This window comes from Misgurnus anguillicaudatus, chromosome 22 (assembly GCF_027580225.2).
Source record: "Misgurnus anguillicaudatus chromosome 22, ASM2758022v2, whole genome shotgun sequence".
NCBI lineage: Eukaryota > Metazoa > Chordata > Actinopteri > Cypriniformes > Cobitidae > Misgurnus > Misgurnus anguillicaudatus.
Window position 1 is genome coordinate 3,645,415 of NC_073358.2, and position 22,931 is coordinate 3,668,345.

General features: G+C 37.4%; 1 protein-coding gene across 2 annotated transcripts in view; it reads left to right on the forward strand.

Annotated features, from left to right (window-relative positions):
- The window catches only part of drd2b (dopamine receptor D2b), a 96,056-nt gene that overhangs the window by 54,551 nt on the left and 18,574 nt on the right, over positions 1 to 22,931 (forward strand). For both annotated transcript variants that reach the window (XM_055200413.2, XM_055200414.2), the window contains exon 2: positions 3,073 to 3,381. In XM_055200413.2, the coding sequence (XP_055056388.2) occupies positions 3,103 to 3,381 (279 nt within the window). In that variant the 5' untranslated portion in view covers positions 3,073 to 3,102. The remainder of the gene's footprint in view (positions 1 to 3,072; positions 3,382 to 22,931) is intronic.

The following is a 22,931-nucleotide window of genomic DNA, read 5'->3' on the forward strand; positions in this document are numbered from 1 at the left end:
GGTAACAAGGCATGATGGATCCATGTTCTCCTTCTGTTTATGCCAAATTCTGACTCTACCATCTGAATGTCTTAACAGAATTTGAGACTCATCAGACCAGGCAACATTTTCCAGTCTTCAACTGTCCAATTTTGGTGAGCTCATGCAAATTGTAGCCTCTTTTTTTCAATTTGTAGTGGAGATGAGTGGTACCCGGTGGGGTCTTCTGCTGTTGTAGCCCATCCGCCTCAAGGTTGTGCGTGTTGTGGCTTCACAAATGCTTTGCTGCATACCTCGGTTGTAACGAGTGGTTATTTCAGTTAAAGTTGCTCTTTTATCATCTTGAATCAGTCGGCTCATTCTCCTCTGACCTTTAGCATCAACAAGGCATTTTCACCCACAGGACTAAAGCTTACTGGATGTTTTTCCCTTTTCACACTATTCTTTATAAACCCTAGAAATGGTTGTGCGTGAAAATCCCAGTAACTGAGCAGTTTAAGTTCCTTATAATTACAAACATTATAGTGAACCAATGGTTCAGATGAGTAATCCTGGGCAAAGGTTCAAAGTCATTTATTGATTTTGGTTAGTCATAGCAAAATGGAGAAACCTTTCTGCTGCATGTGACACAGACATCATTTGTGTGACTCCTTGCATCAATCATTGGCTTTCACTTGCTCTGCTAGGTCCATGTCTACGGACTCACACACACATCGAGGTGATTCTGGGCATGGGCGGAAGACAATGAATATAGATTGTTGCTATAACGGGACCACTGAGATTGTTTTTGCAAAAGGCCATTTGTTTTGCTTTTATGTTTTTAGTATTTGTACCTCGATGATTGAACATTTGAGTTTTCCTTGGCTCGTTAGGCACTGTCTCATTATTTGTGAGTGTGCTATACTTTATAACTAGATTCCTTTTTAGAGATAAAATGATGACTTAGAACATAAAAAAGCAGTGCCCTATTCAAAGAATTAGAAAAACAATGCGCAGCAGCTATAAATGTATCGATTTATGCTATAGATTTAACAAGATAAGATAAAAAATTGGATAGGGTGGTAACCTTCTGAATTAGATAAAACTGTCATTTACGTGTGCTAAACGCTTTTCTGCTAAAGCATGAATATTTAATCAGTGTATGTAAAACAATGCACTGCGGGAGAATGAAATGATTTCCATGATCTTCCGGGCCTGTGTTCATACATTTCACATGTGGCTTTCAGCAAAATAAATGTAAACAGTTAATAGTTATAAAACCAAAATGTGAAAAGATAGCACACGTACATATTTAATGTTTATAGAAACAATCAAATGCACAAATTGCTTACATAAAATAATTGTTTAGAAGCCCTGTCTGTATCCTAAAATATCTCTCGGCTGCAGAATTTCCTGTCACTTTGAGTTGTTGATTTTAAAACAGGAACAGGTCTTGCTGTGTAAATTTCAGATCGATACAAGACAGCTATCACTATTCACATAGAAAATCAATCCTGTTTCTGCAGCCGTCCACTGTTATGAGGTTTGATGAAAGATGTGTTTCTTTAATGTGAGCGTCTCAAGTATTAAACAAAGAAAATGAAGATGGGTGGGATTCTGACAGTGATTGACCAAAATGATTGTGCCGTATGTATAAAGCTCAATGTCACCCAATTAAATTTTTCAGCTACCCACCTACTTTGTAACTGCTTCAAATTGAACATGTCCTTATACATTTACAAAACAGTAACATCTGTGGGACTAGAAATGGCTTCACATCAAACAAGTGTTTCATCTTTAAATAAGGGTTGGACGATATGGCTAAATTTATACTTTTAAATTTTGGTCGATACGATATAATAAAGCAATAAGCCCCAAGAAGCAGTGGGGTTACAGTGCATTTTATAACAGCTAAGGGGCGTTGTTAGGCACTTAGTTGTAAGCCCCCTTAGCTGTTATAAAATGCACTGTAACCCCACTGCTTTGCGGGGTTTATTGCGTTTATAAAACGGTTACTTCATATGCATAGCAGGGTTTCACAAAATGAAACACAAATAAGTTGTAATTATATTAGTACAAATATTAATCTTCCGCCAAACAAAGTAGTTCCTCAGAATCAAATGTGGCTGCAACAGAGCGCAATTCCCAACCAACACAGACGCAGCAAAGACACAATGAAAATATGATTAAAGACTGTGGTGTTTATTTTTATAAATCAACATTCATCTAAAATATACATTAGCATTTATATCGTGCAACTGTTGAAGTGATGATCAAATATGCTTGGAAGCATGCTGAACTCTTTCCCCGTCAGCGTTTTTTTTTTTTAGTTGCCACGCAGTTTTAGTTTAATGCCTTACAGAAAAATTATCTTCTTTAAATAAACATAAAATTATCTTATGAAAGAACAGACCATCTGCTTTCCAACAACAACAACAAAAAAGTTTCATCCTACCTTCATTTGTTCTCTTATCAGTTATCACCTCTCAAATTTTCAGCTAAAAGCAGAGATAATTCCATTTTTGTGAAGAACTTTTGTAAGAGATCAGATTCAGAGCCATCAAAACGTACACGTCACGCTAAATCCACCACAACGCTGTTGTGTCGAGTGAATGCGTCAGTGTTAAAGTTGTGTAAGATTGCCATCTAGTGGATAATAGCGGAAATATCAATTTAAAATCTTTCAAACATGGTAACGAGCATCACATTTCTAGCTGGCATCAGAGGTTTTCAGGCCAATCACAACGTACAGATTTGCTGGCCAATCAGAGCTTTTCAAATCCGTGCGTTTTAGGAAGAGAGGAAAATCTGGAGCTAGAAAAATGTACAGTATGTGGAAAATAATGTTTCTTAACCATAAACCACGCGAACACATTGTATTATACCAAATACACAAAATAATGTTTTTAGCAATAAAATTGGTGCTCTTTAAAACAATCGTGAATTTTTTCTATTTTGGCACAGAACTTACACGCTTTGGCTTTACATGAAACATAACTCAAAACCCCAGAGCAACATCTGATCAGTACAATATCCCTTTGGGTCAACCCTACTGTTTCTCGATTTTATTTACCCAATGTTTTGGCTTCACTGACAGTAAATTCTGTCTCTCAGTTTCAGGCATCTTCTCCGGCCACACAGCTAATGGATTTCCTCACGGGGTATCCCTACAATGACTCCTATTTTGACAACGGGACGGGGATCCCCAACAGCACGAGCTGTGAGGCCAAGCATCAGTATAACTACTATGCCATGCTCCTGACTCTTCTCATCTTCGTCATTGTGTTCGGCAATGTGTTGGTCTGTATGGCCGTGTCCCGAGAGAAAGCTCTCCAGACCACCACTAATTACCTCATTGTCAGCCTGGCGGTGGCGGATCTTCTCGTGGCCACATTAGTCATGCCCTGGGTAGTTTATCTTGAGGTAAGAAACATTCATTGTGTCAAGTGGAGCCACACATGCGGGTAGACTTTTAAACACATTGAGGATATTAGGGCATGATTCAGGTGTCCTATTGTTTAAATATGTGCTATTGAATAATTTAATTGGATGATGGGCTTGACAAGCTAACAGCACCTCAGGGACACATCACAGGTACTCCTGTAAGCTGGCACCGCATGGCTTTGTGCTGGCCGCGTGATTCCCGACTCCCAGATAGGCAATTGATCTGTGCTTTGTCCTTGAAACATGTTGCTCCAACTTTAATATGTGTCTCCAAAGGTACTAGAAGACTAAATAAGCTGCCATAGCGCACACAGGGGGTTACAGTGAGAATTTTGTCGTTTCTCTACCTTCCTACATTTTGTGAAAATCTAACCTTGATATCTTTAATATTGCCTAAGGCCATGCAAAAGATTGAAATGAAAGTGTAAATTTTATGCTCCTAATCTCATAATGAGATTATAAGACTTTAACCTTTCACAGAAAGGAACAATTGATTTCACTTATGGCAATTTGACATTTGAAGATCAGTAAAGACATTTATGATTAAGCAAATTAATACACTCGAACATTTCTTCCCGAATCACCCAGGTAATCATTTAGGTTATGCATTTGGCAGACGCTTTTTATCCAGTTACATTTATCAGTATGTGTGTGCTCTGAGTATCAAATCCATGACCTTTACATTGCTCATTTATTTGTACAGCCAGCTACGCTACAGGAACATGTTATAGTGTGCATCACACAAAATCATTTAGTATTTTCTTGAGAAAGAAAATGTTGTTGTCCATGTTGTTTCCACGTTAAAGATAATTACCTCTTGACATTTATAGCAGATCATTGTACATTAGGGCTGATTTGAACGTTCTCACATAGTTTGTGCTCGAGGCATTATTACCTCAGCTCAGCGGGATACAATCACACTGTTGGCATTCTCTGTTAAAGTGCTTTTTGTTTTAAAGGACCTACACTAAATTTAATTGATGGTCTTTTAAATGTGTGCACTCTAAAAAATGCTAGGTTATTTTCAACCCACCATATGTCAACATGCTGGGTTGTTTTAACCCAGTGTTGGGTCAGATAAATTTACATGAAATGTTTTTTAGGTTAAAGTCGCCATGAAAATAAAATGAAAAACTGTTAATTGTGTTGTAATATTGTGGTATTTTTACCAATGACTTATCTGTGATCTTCATTATTTTTTAAAAATTCATGCACCCAAAAACGCAAATCTCCTCCCATCCTCAAAATGATCTCTCTTTACCTCTGGTCATATAGTACGGCAGGTGGGTGGGGTCCAGGAGAAGATCGCTGTGATTAGCAATTAGCAACACGACCCAACTTCAAACGATCCAATCAGATCTCGATGGACAAATTCAAATCCAGCCCTGCCTTATTTCATTTCAGAAGCCGGCTCACTCGGATATACACTCACCTAAAGGATTATTAGGAACACCATACTAATACTGCGTTGGACCCCCTTTCGCCTTCAGAACTGCCTTAATTCTATGTGGCATTGATGCAACAAGGTGCTGAAGGCTTTCTTTAGAAATGTTGACCCATATTGATAGGATAGCATCTTGCAGTTGATGGAGATTTGTGGGATGCACATCCAGGGCACGAAGCTCCCGTTCCACCACATCCCAAAGATGCTCTATTGGGTTGAGATCTGGTGCCTGTGGGGGCCATTTTAGGACAGTGAACTCATTGTCATGTTTAAGAAACCAATTTGAAATTATTTGAGCTTTGTGACATGGTGCATTATCCTGCTGGAAGTAGCCATCAGAGGATGGGTACATGGTGGTCATAAAGGGATGGACATGGTCAGAAACAATGCTTAGGTAGGCCGTGGCATTTAAAGGATGCCCAATTGGCACTAAGGGGCCTAAAGTGTGCCAAGAAAACATCTCCCACACCATTACACCACCACCACCTCATGCAAATTGTAGCCTCTTTTTCCTATTTGTAGTGGAGATGAGTGGTACCAGGTGGGGTCTTCTGCTGTTGTAGCCCTCAAGGTTGTGCGTGTTGTGGCTTCACAAATGCTTTGCTGCATAGCTCGGTTGTAACGAGTATTTTAGTCAAAGTTGCTCTTCTATAAGCTTTAATCAGTCGGCCCATTATCCTCTGACCTATATCTTCAAAAAGTCATTTTCGCCCACATGACTGACGCATACTGGATGTTTTTCCTTTTTCACACCATTCTTTGTAAACCCTAAAAATGGTTGTGCATGAAAGTCCCAGTAACTGAGCAGATTGTGAAATAGTCAGACTGGCCCGTCTGGCACCAACAACAATGCCACGCTCAAAATTGCCTAAATCACCTTTCTTTCCCATTCTGACATTCAGTTTGGAGTGCAGGAGATTGGTTGATTAGATAATTGCATAAATGAGAAATTGAACCGGTGTTCCTAATATTCCTTTAGGTGAGTGTTGTGACAACTCATCTCTGTTGCCATGACTTGTTAATCTAAGTTGATTCAACAAAATTTTTTAAGGCGGCAAAGTATGTTTTACAGTGTGGGTGCATCAGAGTACAGCACGCATGGAGATGAAAATGGTATGTATGAACTTATCTAACTCTGGGGGATACTAGGGGTGTCACGATTCTCCAAATCCTCAATTCGATTACATTTTCGATCCTAAGGTCACGATTCAATTCGATTCTCGATTTTTAAATTTTTTTTAAAGACAAAAAATGCTATGCCATTATTATTTATTATTATTTTATAGTTTCACATTAACATGCACATTGCGTGCTTTTCCTCGCATGGGAGTTTGTGGGCTTCACTACGCGAGCTTGTAGAGAGAGGACTCCTTCTTGCACGCACATGGACTTAATGCGGGCGTCTTGGACTCCTAGCATCTGAAATAAATCCAGCGCGTCATAAACAGCTGTGCTTCTCTTTGTCTCACGTGCACGCGCTCTCGCATCTGTCCGAAGTCTAAACATAAACTAAAGTAGTAATCCTTACTTATTTGTTCAGTTTTATGCGTTTCATGCAAGCTGAAGCAAACTATCCCTTTTGTTTAAAATATAACCCGCTGCATCTTGATGCCTCTCCCACTCTCGTGCACGTGCAGAGAGTTGCGGTCTGTCTGAAGTCAGATCACTAGGTAGTAATCCTGTTTATGATATACATTTCAAGGAGTTGTAGCAACACATCCCTGGTGTTTAAAATATAAATTGTGTTTTTAAAGGCACCTCAGAGAGTTTTCCCCCACTTGGCAAGCCGACAGGACAGTGACATGGGGGCATCAACGATCCCATTTTTTAATTTGAAGTTCGAGGTCGTGACTTAATTTCGATCGATTTTCGATTTAAAATCGAAATCGTGACACCCTTAGGGGATACGGTGAATAAGCTAAAGTCCCAAAAAGTCGGCGTGTTCCTTTAAAATAAAATCACTGTCAGTGTCCAAATAGCCCCCTATACCCTCATTCACTAATGCCTACATTAGTCCACTAATATGAAAACTAGTGAGTGAATTCAGACATTTGCGGTTGCCGGAAACGCTGCAATGCGGACATCATCTTCTGCAGAGACGGGAGAATTAATTCGGCATGAACCTCGGTGGATGAGTAGCGGCTAGCTGTGTACATTGGTTGTCCCTTTATTATTGTGTTGCATTGTGGGATTGAATGAGTGCACTCAATAATGCCCACTATGATTTCAGACACCACTAAAAGTGGATGTTCCCTCAAATAGTGCACTATGTAAGGGTATAGGAAGCTATTTCAGACACAGCCCTTGTCTTTTGGCCGTTTTTCATCTGGTGGTTCAAATTTGGCGAATGGGCACAATTAACTCTTTCAACCTCTTTGAAAACATGTGATTTACAGTATTGCTTGCTTCAGGTGAATAATTCAGTAATTTATTGGATTTTACGACGTGTCTTATGTATCTTATGTATAGTGCTGCTTCAGAAATATTCATTAGATTTTAACTCAGCAGTCTTGGACAGTGAATGGAGCTAAATTTACATATGAAAAGACTATATATAGATTATCATACACAGAGAAGACTGTGACTGTCCCTTTCCATTGTCGCTGACTAGGTTATCATAAGTAAGCCAATTTAATTAAACAACCAATCAAATAACTTGATTTATTACCCAACAGAAATAATTTATCTTGCAAGTAGCTTTTGTATCCTATGTAATAACATTGCCATTGTTTCTTGAAGTACTGTTGATAATTTTGCCTTTATAAGAAAGCGCTTGTTTGAGAAGGCATTATTCGGAAGCAGCTAACCACTTGATTTGGGTACACCAGACTATTTGTGCATGGCCTTTTTTATTTATATCAAATGCAAATAGTCTGATACAGAAATATGTAAGCTATCAAATGTAGTAAATTCGTGGCTGTTACATGTCAGACAGAGATCTTCAATTGCTCAGTAGTTTCCTGACTGATATTCATATATACGCTGTACTCACTATAGCCATCCACGAAGATGAAAATTCTTGCTGAATAAAAGAACAGTTGTCCTGTCCTTGTTTTACCTTTAAATAATTAATGGCTACAAAAATGTGCTCGGGTAGACATTCTTTCAAAGATGTGATAAAAAGCAATGAAAAGGGAAAGCTGATGATTTATAGTTAATGGGATTTGTGTTGAGCACAACCAAAGATTTACTGACAAGAGTGACAGAACGCAGAGCAAATGAATGCTGAGTTATGCCAACAGTTTTTGACAGGGTGTGATTAGGTAAAAATTGAAAGTAGAATGATGATATTACACAAAGTGCCCATTGAAAGCTGGTATTGAAAACCCCTTTGGTTATTTAAAACCATTCCAAGCTGAGGCAGTAAGATAACGTAAAATCAATGACCCCTCCCAAATGTAACACAAAATCATTTGCCTTTTTGGAACGTCTCAACCATCACAAATATCAAGTTTTTGAGCAGTGTTTAAGTAAAGTTGATATTCACAATAAGCAACAGATAGAAGAATATTCAGTGGAAAGAAAAGAAAAATGCATTTCAACTAAATACAGCATATAGTGAAAAACAGGCAAATTCACAAAACATTTACACTAGTTTTTAAGTGACTAACCACCCATAATCCACTGGTAGTACCTTTTAACAAAAGGTTCTAATATGTACCCTTGAGGAAATAATGCGCACTCCAGGGCTCGCAAAATTTCTAAATCATTCAGTTTTTGGTAATCCGAAATAAATATCCTGGATTTCCATGCAAGCCAACTGTTCCTGCCCATCTCCACACTGGATCTTATCACCATTTAATAGTGATTCAATGACTAACAATTTGGATCATATAATGTTTTTCCAGTCACAGATTGGATAATTTTTCTGATTAGAAAAATAGGGGCTACTGCCGCTTTAAGAGCGAGTTTTGGAAGGAACCACATAGGACCTGTCACAAATGTCACAAATCATTACTTTCTCAATTGATTATTTTCACTTCAAAATATGTATAATTGTTTTTTAGGGATGTGCATTTATGTAATTTTTTTCATTTCGATTAATCCATAGGTCTGAAAAACGAGTACTCGATTAACTTTGATTAAAATTGCGGGGCAATCAAATGGGCGGGGCGTATATGTCATAGTGAAAATGAAAATATTTTTATGAAAAACCCTCAAATAAAGCTTAATTTTAAAGAAACTATGACAGAAAAATTAACACATACTAGATTATTAATTCATTAAATGTTTTTAACAGAAACTTCTTACAAAGCTACATGATAAAGTGAAACTAAAGGGTTAATAAACACAATTAAATTCAATTTGATTTATATATGAATTTCACAATTGATAATTGTTTCAAAGCAGCTTTACATGAATAGATGTAGGGGAAAACACAGAATAATCGATAGATAATATAAGAAGCAGAATACAGCGGCTAAGAATAAACCGTTTAGTAGTAATAATGTAACGTATACAGTAAAGTGCTAAGTTAAGCCAATGTTGGCTGGCTTTCCCAGGGATGAAAAAACCCCTAGGAGAAAACCGCTGTGGGAAAACTCCTAGGAGGAGAAAAACCCTTGAGAGTTGGAATGCTCATATCAGTTAATTTTCCCGACCGACAACCGTAGCTTCTAAACCGAACATTAACCGTTAACTTATAAGATTTTAATATGAAATTGTCATTTAGTAAAAATACAGTTGACGGTTGTATGTGAACTAGTAGAAACAAAAGATTTAATTTGAACGTGCAAACAGCAGCGACAGATCAACAACAGAACCAGGATTCATACATTATCAGATATTCACGCAACATTACCTTATTAAAAAGCACGCGATCAGTCCAGAGGGTTAATATCCAAAAAGGGCAGATTGTGTCCGTTTCATCTACCACAGTGGTCATTTCTAAAGCAGGATGCTTTTCAGAAAGTTTTGCTTTTGCGTCGTCTTTCTCCGTTTGTGCAAAAAGAGAGATGTTTCAGGGTCAGAGGCCATCAGCGAACGTCTGTCCGGATGTGCGCGAGACGGACCGCGTCATCTTGCGCGGACACGCGTTCATTTTCCAAACACGCATACAAATGATTTCTCATACAAATGATTACTTTATCAGACCGTCAGGGCAGCAATAATTTGTGTCATTTACAGGACATTCACAAATTAAAGATAGAAAAAGTGGAGAAATGTCTGTCGGTTCATGACGACACGCACCATGTATTAACAAATATTTTTTTATTTTAACTGATAATGTTAATCGGTCATAAATTCTTACCTTCGGTTAACGGTTAAACGGTCAATGTGAGCATCCCTACTTGAGAGAGCTACATATATATTTAAATATATATAAACACGATAGGGATATGAAATGGGTAAGCGGATTAAACTGGTTCAGCTGGTGGTTGTTGGTCAGGCATCAGCTGGGCATCAGCTGGGCATCACGTTGAAGGACAGCCAGTAGATCACTGGTGTGATGAACTTCACAGCATCAGGAACTGGGTCTGTTTGTCTCATTGTCCTCGGGGTCGAGGACGAGACAGGGAGAGAAAAACAGAATCCTATTAGCGTAGGGGCCGTTCGCATGTAATGCAAGTGTCATACAGTATTGTGGTTTAAAATCTGCCAGACAGGCTAACTATTGCGGCATAAGTATATTACTCAGATGAGTTATGTGAATGCTTTGTTCTGGACAAACTTATTGCGGGATAGGTACATTTACTTGACATTTTATGTCATTTTATATTTACTGTGTCTGATTCTCGAACATTATTTGGTAAATCATTTGCCATATTTAACTGGTAGCCAGTGTTAAGATTCCAAAATTGGCCTTATGTGGTCATACTTTTTAGATAGAGTAAGCACTCTTGCAGCGGCGTTTTGAACTAGCTGAAGCTTGTTTACCTGATTTTTAAATAATTTTTAAAAAAGAGGCGAGGAGGAGCCGTTGTCGTTTTATTAATGACATTGTAAAGATCGCAGCGAACACTGTGGGCAGGACTGATGGGTAAACATTGTGCTCGTACATTAGTACATTAGACCAATAGGCAAAAAGTAGGCTGCCTTTTGTTGCTCGGGCGCGGATCGGTTAATCGTGCCGCGGCCGGGTTGCAGAGGTGGGCCAGAGCGCGATTCACTTGGGCTCAGGCGCGGAAGGCTGTGGTGTGAGCACAATCGTGCCTGAGCGCGATTCAAAAGGTGAAGACGTCAGTTGCGCGACCACTCACCTTCATCTGTTGCCGTAAAAACCTTTTGATGCGAGCAGCGGGGTTACTTGAATGTCCGAGCTGCACACGTGACAGATCAACTAAGCAATGTGATGACATGTGAGAGGGCTGTCTGTAATCACGCACCAAACGACTCCGAATAAAAAACACAGACTTATCATTGGTGTTAAGAGAGAGCTTTACTTCCTGCTTTTTTCAAAACAATCGCATCTTAATGACGAAAGCACGCCCAGACTCAGATCGATAAAAAGTACAGTGTGAGTGCATGCACCTGGGGGAGTAGGGAGGGGTGACAATCGCGCTGGGGCATGGTTTGGTTTGGTTTGAATAATGTGAGTGCGCCCTAAATGTGCTCATTTTATGCGTCTTTATATGGAGTTTATTATATTAACAGCTCAGAGCTCATGAAGATTTTTTACTATCACCAAATATTTTATAAACTTAGGCATTTTGTGTGTTTTTCAGCATATGCTTGATGGACCAAATGTTAATGCTCCGCTGCTCTACATTAGCCCTCTGCTCATTTTGTTTATGCATACACTGCTCATCCTGCTGTAAAATCAGGGTTGCATATCTTGTGATATCACATCCTTTTTTGTTTAGTTTTCCTGTCTCTGGTGCGGTTTTGACTGATATGTGAACGCACATTAAAGGCGGAGTCCATGATGTTTGAAAACGCTTTGGAAAAGGAGACGGGCCGACTACCAAAACACACTTATAGCCAATCAGCAGTAAGGAGCGTGTCTACTAACCGACATTCTTTCCGGGTTGCGTATGTGTGGGGTGGGTCTATCAACAGAAGGTCCAGATTCTATTGGGGTAGGGGCGTGTTTGTTTAGGTGATTTCAAATATTAACATTGGCTTTCAAACATCGTGGACTCTGCCTTTAACCAGAGTTTGTTTTGAAATCTTTTCAGCTCTATCGGTTCGCTTGTTTAGTGCGCACCAAATTTCTCAAAAGAACCGAGCAATCGCACCATAGTTTGTTTTAATCAAACCAAACATGTCAAGTATGAATGCACCCTTAGATTATTGGTCAAATAATATATGTTTTAAATAGGATTAAAACTTTACCTTTTATATTTAACCATTTAGAAGATGCTTTAATGCAACTTTTTAAGTTAAGGAACCTTTTTCTTTGCTCTCTCTGCAACCTGTAAAAGTGCTTAACAATGCCCAAAATGTTAAATTCGTTTTAATAGACACATTCGCATTTCGCAACCGTTTCTCTATTGATTCATCAAATGTCGATCAAGTGCGATGTACAAACAAACTCTCAGCATTTTTAAAAGCTGATTCATCCTGAATTACAGTGTTAAGTGATGTATGTAGAGTACTATAGGTAGACTAAACCTATATAAAATTGCAGCAGTCTGCTGAATCTTCAACTAAACTAACCGTTAAGGATCATCCAGCAAATTGGGGAACTGCACCGCACAGATTTGATTCTGCACATTTTATGGTCGTGCTAGCACCTTTTACCGATTTGCATAATCTTTTGTGAATCGGGTGCTAAAATAACACATGCACATCAAACGATGCACGAATGACAATGGTGTTTTGAGCTAAATGCAAGCTTATAATATTGTTTTTTGTGGAGACTGGTGACAGAATAAAGTCAGATTTATGGATTCTGGACTGACAGTTCCAGAGATTTCCTTGTTGATAGAAATGACAGGTAGATCAGATTTAAAAGGTTGCAATGATAAGAGGTAGAAAATTATTCTTAAATGTCTCCTGAGAGAATAAAAGCACACACAGACACTCCGAGGACTCTCGCCTCGCCGAATAGCTTGCTTATTATTAGAGTTGTTTTGGAAAATCTGCCTGTTCCTTTTGGCTCACTCAGTCTTCGTTGCTTGTTCCCTTGGTACCAAATCCAATACGAAAACAATTTCTAATGAGATTGATTTAATATAACAAAGACATTTCCATTTCTAGAATAACAGTTGTGATTGACTGTACATACAGTAGCCGGCTTTTAAACAGTGGTGGACTATTGTCCCTTAGCTTTGGAAATGGCTACAGTAGACGTTATTGATATTGTCATTTAAAGCATAAGCATTACAGTTTTTTAGCAATATTCACATTAGTAAAAAAACAACAACTAGTGACTGAGTAAGATTTTTGCATTTACTAACTGTATTAAAGGCTCCTCTGAGATGGACTCATTTTGTCAGACACAAGCTTGTTGAAGCGGTCATGCGTCTGGATAGACATTAACTTCCAGTGTCTGTTTGTTTAATGGTCTGGCTAGTGACTAAACTGAACTCTGGAACAAATAACTCGTCGAAAATAACAAATGTTTTGTTTTCCTAAAGGGGAGGGGAGACGGCGATCATGTATCATCGCTATATGAAGGGAGATTTGGCAGCCGATCTAGGGCACACTCACACTATCCAAACCAAACCGTGCCCCAGTGCGATTGTCCCCCCTCCCTACTCCCACAGAAGCACTCACTCACAATGTACTTCAATCCGATCTGAGCCCGGGCACGCTTTCGTCATTAGGATGTGTTTTTTTTTAATCACAGGAGCCCATCATAATGTTAAAGGGACACTCCACTTTTTTTGAAAATATGCTTGTCTTCCAGCTCTCGTGGAGTTAAACATTTAATGTTTACCTTTTTGGAATCCATTCAGCTGATCTCCGTGTCTGGTGCTACCACTTTTAGCATAGCTTAGCATAATCTATTGAATCTGATTAGACCATTAGCACCGCAAGAGTTTGGATATTTTTCCTATTTAAAACTTGACTCTTCTGTAGTTACATCGTGTACTAAGACTGACAGAAAATTAAATGTTGTGATTTTCTAGGCAGATATGGCTAAGAACTATACTCTCATTCTAGTGTAATAATCTAGGACTTTGCTTCTGTAACATATGGCTGCAGGAGGCGTAGTGATATTTTCATTTTAAGCCACCCTGAGGCCCCCTTGGAAGTTTGTTGAGGCCACTTTTTGAGCCCCGGCCCCCCTGGTTGAGAAACACTGTAATAACTGTTATGACCACCCCATCATTGCTTTAATATGGACGTTTCATTTGACGCACGTGCGGTGACGCGATTACGTGTTTTTTTTTTACTTTACTTCCGGTTTCTTGTTTGTTTAATGGTCTGACTAGTTGCTAAACTGAACTCTTGAACAAATACCTCATCAAAATAGCTAATGTTTTTATTTTCTTAGGTAATCTACGTGTTGTTTATTTTGCTTGTTATATAAACTACTTTAAAAGGACTTTGTTGTTATTTATTCTTAGCGGAGTTTACCGGAAGTTACATGTTTTCCACGAAAGCCGCTTGTTTATGATGTTACTGCTGAAACCGTCTATACATGTTAATTTAGCTAATTACCTGTATTTTGTAATATAAGCATGCAAAAAGCTTTAAACAATATGCATTGTGAAAAGCACCATACAAATATAGTAAATGTGAATAAAATTTAATTAAGGGAATTCATGCTTGGCTTCTGTGAACATAAACTTATTTCATTTGATTGGTTGAAATTTGTGCTTGGCTTTGTAAAGTAATTCACACTTGTCTCTAGTGCTGCCACTAACGACTAATTTTCTAACGACTAATCTTTCGACTATTTTTTCGAATAGTCGACTATTCTAAACGACTAATTAAAAAAAACTCAAGTGTTTGTTATTTCATTGTGTCCATTTTATTTTGAACCCACCGGTGTCATAAACAATATGAATAACTTAAATGTTACCAAATAAAAAATTACAATGTAAACAATATAAATAATAATAAAAACTTCCAGTGCAAAGTAGATGCTTAACAGAAATATGAAATGTTTCACTTCTACTCTTTGATCTTATATTGCATTTTAACACAACTGAATGCTATTTTACATATTATCTGTTCTGTTGTAGCCTATAAAATAGTGACTAAACATGACCCATCACCTCGTTTTTTATCCAACCAGCTGTTCCTTTAACTGCTGCTAAAATCCTGATTTAGATATGCAAAAATCACCATACATTTACATTGTAGCTTTACTGCTGTTGCTCTTCTCATAATTGTTGTTGTGTTTTGAGCCATTTCTTGATTTTAAATGCGAGTGATATAGCGCAGACTATTCGGTGCAAATTCAGAAATATAAGAGAATACACTGTTGTTGTTACATAGACTACAGAACACGGCATACAGCATCATAGGGAGGGAGAAAGCTCGCACACAGACTCACACTACTGCTAATCTTTCTTCAAGTCATGTTAACTCGATCAGTCGTCTTTGTCAGAGACATCTGTGAATGTTGACGTTTACGCAAAAAAGAAAGTACATTACAAACACTTCCACCTTTTCACTGTCACGTAAGAGAGAGGCGCGCGCGGTCGAGGCGCTGCAAGCAACATGAGTGATAAAGAGAGAGAGAGAGACGCGCTGAACACTCGCAACAATGAATTGAGCCGTTTAAAATAGTAAAATAAAAATGGGAATCATGAAAAATCTATTTGTTGCGTCCAGTGTTGATTCCGTGGCGGAATCACGAGCAAACACTGATAGCCTTTAACATCCAAAGACAGAGTCATTGTACTTTTTAAAAGAGTTAATAAAACAGTACTGACTAGCTCGCCGTTTCATTAATAATCATATAACAGTTACTTACGTTGTCCTATTCTCTGTGGGTGTATCGTCAATAACTCCCGAGTGTTTTCGTTTGAGATGCTCGTGCATTGTCGTTGTGCTCCCGTGATAAGCCAGCGACGTTTGGCACGGTGTAACAGACCACTCTTTTATCACAACTTGGCTTAAAATACTTTCATACTTCGGAAGCTTTCCGACTCATAAATCCATAGACTCACCTGCCACCGCCAATTTTTCAAAATTAAAGCAGTGAAGGCAGGGGGAGAGGGAAGAAAGATGATAGCGTAGCAGATTAACCAGCAGGGCGCGCACAGCGCACAGACTGGTGTGGAGGTGAATTACATTGAGCCATTTGAGACATGAGACAGAATTACAGTGGGCCGTTTGAGACGGAAAAAAATAAATATGCGACTCCTCGACTAAAAAAATTGCCGTCGACAAATTTTCATCGTCGATTACGTCGACTACGTCGACTATTCGCGGCAGCACTACTTGTCTCCTGTGAACAGAATACGGATACTCCGCCTTCTTTTATTTGATTGATTACAAATCCTGCTCGACTTTGTCATTTGATTGGCTTGAATTTGTGCTCGGCTTCATTTACGTGATTGGTCAACATTTTGACATTGACTAGCGGTGTTGGACCGTTGTGGCTTCACTACGCTGTGTATTTTGAAGCAGGCAGATATAATAGCAGCTAGTTACAAGTGGGACCAAAGATAAAAACACAGTATTGTGATTGCTATTACTATACGAGCCAGCCCACATTGACCAGCGGCCCACTGGGAAAACTCCAGGTGCTCCAGATGGCCGGTACACCCCTGACTGCACACTTTTCAAACTCCAACTGGTACATCTCTACTGTTTCAAATCTGTCCAAATAAGAAAGGAATGGACTTGTCTTAGAAAGATAGTCATATGAGCAGATTTCTGGCTATGCTATATTTTCTTAAGGGTGGATTGTTATTTGGCATGAGATTTATTTCCGAAGAGTGGGAGCATGAGATGAGAGCGCTCTGTTTTAATAGGGATGCACACTATAATGTTTAGTTTCCGTTTAATATGGACATGTGTGGTTTATATTATTTCTATCATGAATTACTATTGTACAGTAATTTATTCATGGGTTTCAGGCACGTGACTTTTTTGTTGTGCATCCATCTTTAGGACCTTTCCATAGCCGCTCTATGCAGCGCAGTTGTGCTAAACTTACACCCACAACTAAACACAATATTTAAGATGCTTAAGAACTGGATATTTTTTTTATTGATAAAATTGCACTGAAATAAACATGAAAGCATGTTTCATATTTTTCCTTTTGCAACAGAAAAAATCTGCATGCAACAATACTACAAATGCATATGTACAGAATATAAACTTGCAAGTAATCATAAGTAAGGAACAATTGAAGGCATGCCGTCAAATTATTCAAAAATAATGCACACCCAAGGTAGTAATGTGGCACGACGTAAAGTGGAGTTTGCATTATTTTCAATAATTCAAAGGACAATTATTCTGCTTATACCACACTTACCACAGACATTGCTAAGATATTGCTCTGGTGGTTATTTTAAGACATTTGACAGGTCAGATGTGGGGTTATCGAAATATAAAATAAAGCATTCAACAATAATTTATTTTTGTTTATTTCATACTGTCTTTCCTTATGTCTCTCAGGGTTTTTGGAGATATTATAAAACATTATTACACGGCTCTCTGGAATGCTTGATTCTGATTGGTCAGTTGAGACATTTGCAGGTTCGTTCTTTTCAAATAATAACCGCTCCAAATTAATAACGCATAGCCGGACTACTTGCACGAGTGAAATCGCTCCGCGCCAATAAAGATCAATAAAGATTACTGTCTGTGTGGCGCCATCTTGTGACAAACACTCGACAACCGCGACAAGAGACAGACAGCTTACTGAGACTGAACTTGACAAAATAGAGCATGACAGCTACGAAGCCAACACACAAAAAAATACAGAATGGGGATTAAAACTTCTCAAAGAGAAAAAATGGAGACAAGTATGAAGCAGAGGATCTTTATAAGGTATTACGATCATTTTATGCATCTGTGCAAAGTTTCGCGGAAGGATAAAAATGTTAATTTAAAACAAATATGCCAATAAAATGTTTCAAATTCATATTCATGTCCAGTTTTTTTTCTTATGTGGCAAGTAGCCGTGTAATAAGCGGGATAATGTAGAGGCAGCCGGTAGCCACTGGGAAACAAGCCCCCTCAGCGCGATACAAGACCCTCCGCTTCGCGTCGGGTCCTGATCACACTGTCGGGGCTTATTTCCCGATAACTACCGGCTGCCTCTACATTATCCCTTACATATCACACTCCTACTCGAGCGATATTGCTTCAATATATATATATATATATTGATCCAGCACCTGGTAAAATTAAGTGGATGTGCGTACTTCAAATTACTCTCTCTATATATACTTTATAAAATATATTTATGGTGAAATGCATTAATTTAAATGTGTTCGTAATTCTGCTGAATTAAGACAAAGCGAAGCTATATTTACAAGCTTTTATTGTTTACATTCATTTAGTTTATTCATTCTTTACTGCATTTGTGTATTTCTAGACTGGACTATCTTTCTGCCTTTAATGATACAGTTTAATGCCTCTGCTGCCCATGATACACTGATGAAACAGATCACCTGTCACCTGATCCGGACCCAGAAGGGTTTATTTAATTAACAGACATCAGAACCTAACAGTTCTAAAGCCTATCCAACATTAACATTTACAACATTTAATTTTTAAAATGGATTAGTATTAGAAATGAACATGAACTAAGACTAATAAATGCTGTAGAAGGATTGTTCATTTTATGTTAACTAATTTGCACTGCATTAACTAATGTTAACAAAAACAACCTCATTGTAAAGCCTGTTGGAGACATTAATATTTATAGGCTGAAGTGTATCATACTTAGCATACGACACTTCAAATACATTTCTCCTTGTAAATGAAGCACCTCTTTATTTATTCATACCAAGTGCTTAAGAGATTCACTAAGTGCACTCAAGTGGAAAGGTGATGTCCATTTAAGCATAAATTAAAAATATAATTAATAAACCTAAAACTGATCACACAACAGAATGCATTTTGAATCTCTCAAAGTCTCTGTTTTTCTTACATAATTTAAAAATATGTACTGTGAAGGTTCATTTATATCCATTTTATATAATGTAGTACGAATACAGGGAGTGGTTGGTATTCTAATGGATTTAAATCACATCTGCAGTAATGGAGAGATAAACTGCATTCATTTCATCAAAATGGGCTTATGATGGAGAAAATATACTGTATCATATACCTCTCATATGCAGTTAGCACTGATGCATTTCTGTGAATGATCGTGTAATATCTTGCTTTGTGTAGGCTTGAATATTTCATAGAAATGGTGCGTCTTTATCGCAGCACTGATTTGTGTCCATTAATATCTTCTCAGCGGTGTTGCTATGGCTCTGTGGGGTGTTAACATCTTTCTATACAAAATGGTATAGGGACTTCAAATGAGAGCTATTCTGTATAAACAGGCTATTTTTTCACATAAAGGAATGTAATGTTTTACAGACAAAATATTGCTTGATATGGAAAGCAGCAGGAGGTAATACAGTAAATGTTGATTGACAGCAGATGACCTCTTCCAAAATCCCCATTTACAAACTTGAGAGGATTTTGATGTTGTACATTTATTGTCTGCATTTTCGTATAAAAGAGACTTGTTCCCCATATTATTTTTGCTATGGGAATGCAAAAACTTTGAACTTCAGTATCTCAAAACTACCCAGAATGCACCTTATACTTCCAAGGCGGTGATGTTTAGAGCACTTTTAACCACTATGAGGTACTTTATTTCAAGTATGCTGTACATCTACTTCACTTTAAACCAGGGTACGATTTGTGAAAAAAACAGAAAATAAATTAAGTTGTAACTGTTGAAATAAAATTTGTATAGAAATGTAACCAGTCGCACCTGCACCGAGTGAGATTCAAACCGCTCGCGTCTGGCATGAGAGTCGGGCAGTCTAACAAGAAGGCTGAAGGCCATGAGCTCTAACATCTGTCGCTAGATCAATTCTTGAGGTTGATGAGTGAGTTTACTTTTACTGCACATCTCTCACTGACTAGCTGGCCTACAGAAACTTAAAACAATGACAGAACTTGAACATGCCTGAATGCCTTCCTTCTTTTTGCTTTGCACCAAAAACACTTGTTTAAAATCATAATATTTAATAGAAAAAATGCAATGCACAACATGCTCTTAATTTAACAATTTCGTAATTTGAAAACAATTTCAAAAAGGAGGCTCGTAATTTAGCCTTTTTGTTTTATCACTTTTTTGCTTTCCTGTGTCATCCCATGCAGAGGCATCATGCCCATTCAAACTGAGGGGGCATGTTCCCCCTTGTTTTTTTAGCCAAATGGATTTTGCATGCAACCTCAAAATCAAAGAAACGTCTACTAATCTGTTATTTGCCTTTTAATCTGTTTAATATGCACAATATTATCAAATCCTTGTCATCTTTTCTGATATTTTCGCCGTTTTGATCATGTTTACATTACTTTATTCTGGCGGCAGGCGCTGCAGACAGCGCAGTCGCAGACGTCATCAGCGTCTGAGCGCGCTCATGGGCTCTTTGCTGTTGCTGCTGCATTTTTCTATCTGAGGAATTAAAACGTGTAAGAAACGTTCACAACATTTCCAAACCCCAGTAGGGTAATGTGCAGTTAACCTTCTGTAGAAAATGTATGGTTTAAAATGTGACTGTCTTGACGTTTTATTAGTAGATTTCTAGATTCATCTTAGTACAACGCCAAAGTTCGCCAGAGTTTACAGGGGCGCGGAATCACACATGTTCATATAAACACTGAAAAAATGATTCATTCAATTTACTCAATTTTTTATGTAAGTGGTTGCAATTAATTTATTTAAGCAAAGTGTTTTGTTTTGTTTTTCTATTTTTTTTTGTTTGTTTGTTTAAATGTAGCTTTAATAAATTGATTGCAAGTACTTACCATTAAAAAATTGAGTAAATTGAATGATTAATTTTTTTTTCAGTGTAAGGTCAAATTTGATGCAATAATGTGTTCCTCTAATAATTTTATCTACAAATTTTTAAAATCATTATTGAACATTAAAATCAATTACATGGCTATAACTTATGTCATTTTCGTTGTTTATATACTTTATGGATTTAGAGTTACATTCATTTTATAGGATAATGCAGTTGTTGTGCAAAATGCATTAATGACACAATTAAACAAGTCATTTATTAAAACTTAAATAAAAAAACATGTCGTTTCAGATGTAAATACTGCATGATACCAATATGTCATTATTCCGATTAAATTGTATTTGATATTAGGGCTGCAACTAACGACTATTTTAATAGTCGACTAGTCACCGACTATTGAAACGATTAGTCGACTAATCGAATAATAATTTTTTCCCTAAAATTTAGCATGAGATTGCTTTAATTCTGTGGAAAATGATAGTAAACAAGAAAGAAGGGGGTAGTTCAATGAACATTTTTTACATTTAATGAAAACAAGTTTAACATTTTTAATAATTGCAGCTATGATTTTACCAAAACGAAGTTATGTATTTCAGCTATTTTAATATATATTTATTAGGGCTGTCAATAAATTATTTTTATCTGTTCTAAATTTACCTAAATGTAACACTTTTCAAGTTTTTAATGCTCTAATCAGCATGGATTTGGTCAATATATATGCTATATGAAAATGTATGTCTACAACAGCCTGTTTACATTTTCAAAAATGTGTCATTTATATTTTAACATTCTCTATTAAAAAACTTCAAAACCATTGGAACAATTGTTGGAATCTGATAAAGCATGACATAACTACACCTGTTCACGCAGAGCAAAAACAATATCAATATATATGTTACATATATGTTTTTCTTTTATTGTTTAATTTTGACATTGAGACAGACCGCTTTAAGATCCTGTAGGCTAATGCAAGGGTTTAATATAATGACACAACAGATACTTTTCCTTAACAGTTAACCAAACATTCACTTCAGATATAACAGATTATAGTTCATACCTGCGTGAATTCTTGTCAAAACAGATATTTTTAAAACTGTAATTTTGTGTAAGATGTCTATATATATCTGGGTCGCGCACTCGCATGTTTGTATGCATGCGCTTTAGACGTCTACGTCAGACATCGCTTTTGAGCCTCGTCACTCTTAATAACTCTTTTAACATTAATCAGGTCCCGAACTTTATCTCTCTTAATAATTATTTTAACATCAAGCAAGTCCTGCAGTCTATTTTCTATCATTTCTGAATGCTTTAAAAACGAAACTAAAAAGTGAAAGAAGACGCATCTTTGCTTTATATGGATTTGGGACGGTACACCTCTCAGGAAACGTGCAGATAAAGATAATTTTAGATGTTTAATGACCATTTAGAGCATTGGATTCGCTAGACGAGAGCTTAATGTTCTTATTTTTATGAAAAGCTCCGACTCTAGACAGCGCCGGTTACTTGCTGCTTCTCAATTCATCCAGCTGTGGGTCAAACAGAAATTGCGTGTTGCGTTAATCGCGCGTTAATAAAATTAGTGCCGTTAAAATGAATTTGCGTTAACGCGTTTATTTTGATAGCCCTAATATTTATATATATAAATATATATATGCTGTATTTTTTAAGTTTTGAAGGTTTAAATCAAAACAAACCAACTGCAGTTGAATTGATATTAATTTAAATGCACAACCAAAAAACGAAATTTCTGAAAAAAAAAGAGTTATATATATATATATATATATATATATATATATATATATATATATATATATACTCAGTGAGGGCATTCGCCTGTTGTGGGGTGCACGTCTGCTTCTTTTGCAGAAAGGCGTCCGTGGCTCTCTTCTTCAGACTGCATGCATTTAATTTAAAATTTTGTCAGGCACAGTCGGGCATAACATTAAATCCTTTATTTATTTATTTTAAAGCGAAAATCCGCATATAAAATGTACAATGTACATCCAAAACAAAACGTATTGGCTTCCATGTTATTTAAATCTTACCGAGGCGAGTCAAACTCTGTTTCATTCAACTGTCCGACGTGCTTTCTCTTTAAATGTTCGTGCATGACCGAGGTGCTGCCGTGAAATACAAAGACTGCTCTGAAAACCATGCAGGTAATCTTTTTATTTGCCGTATCCCGGCTAAAATGCTCCCAAACCTCAGATGTTTTGGTACGTGCAGCTGCTACGTTGGACGCTGCC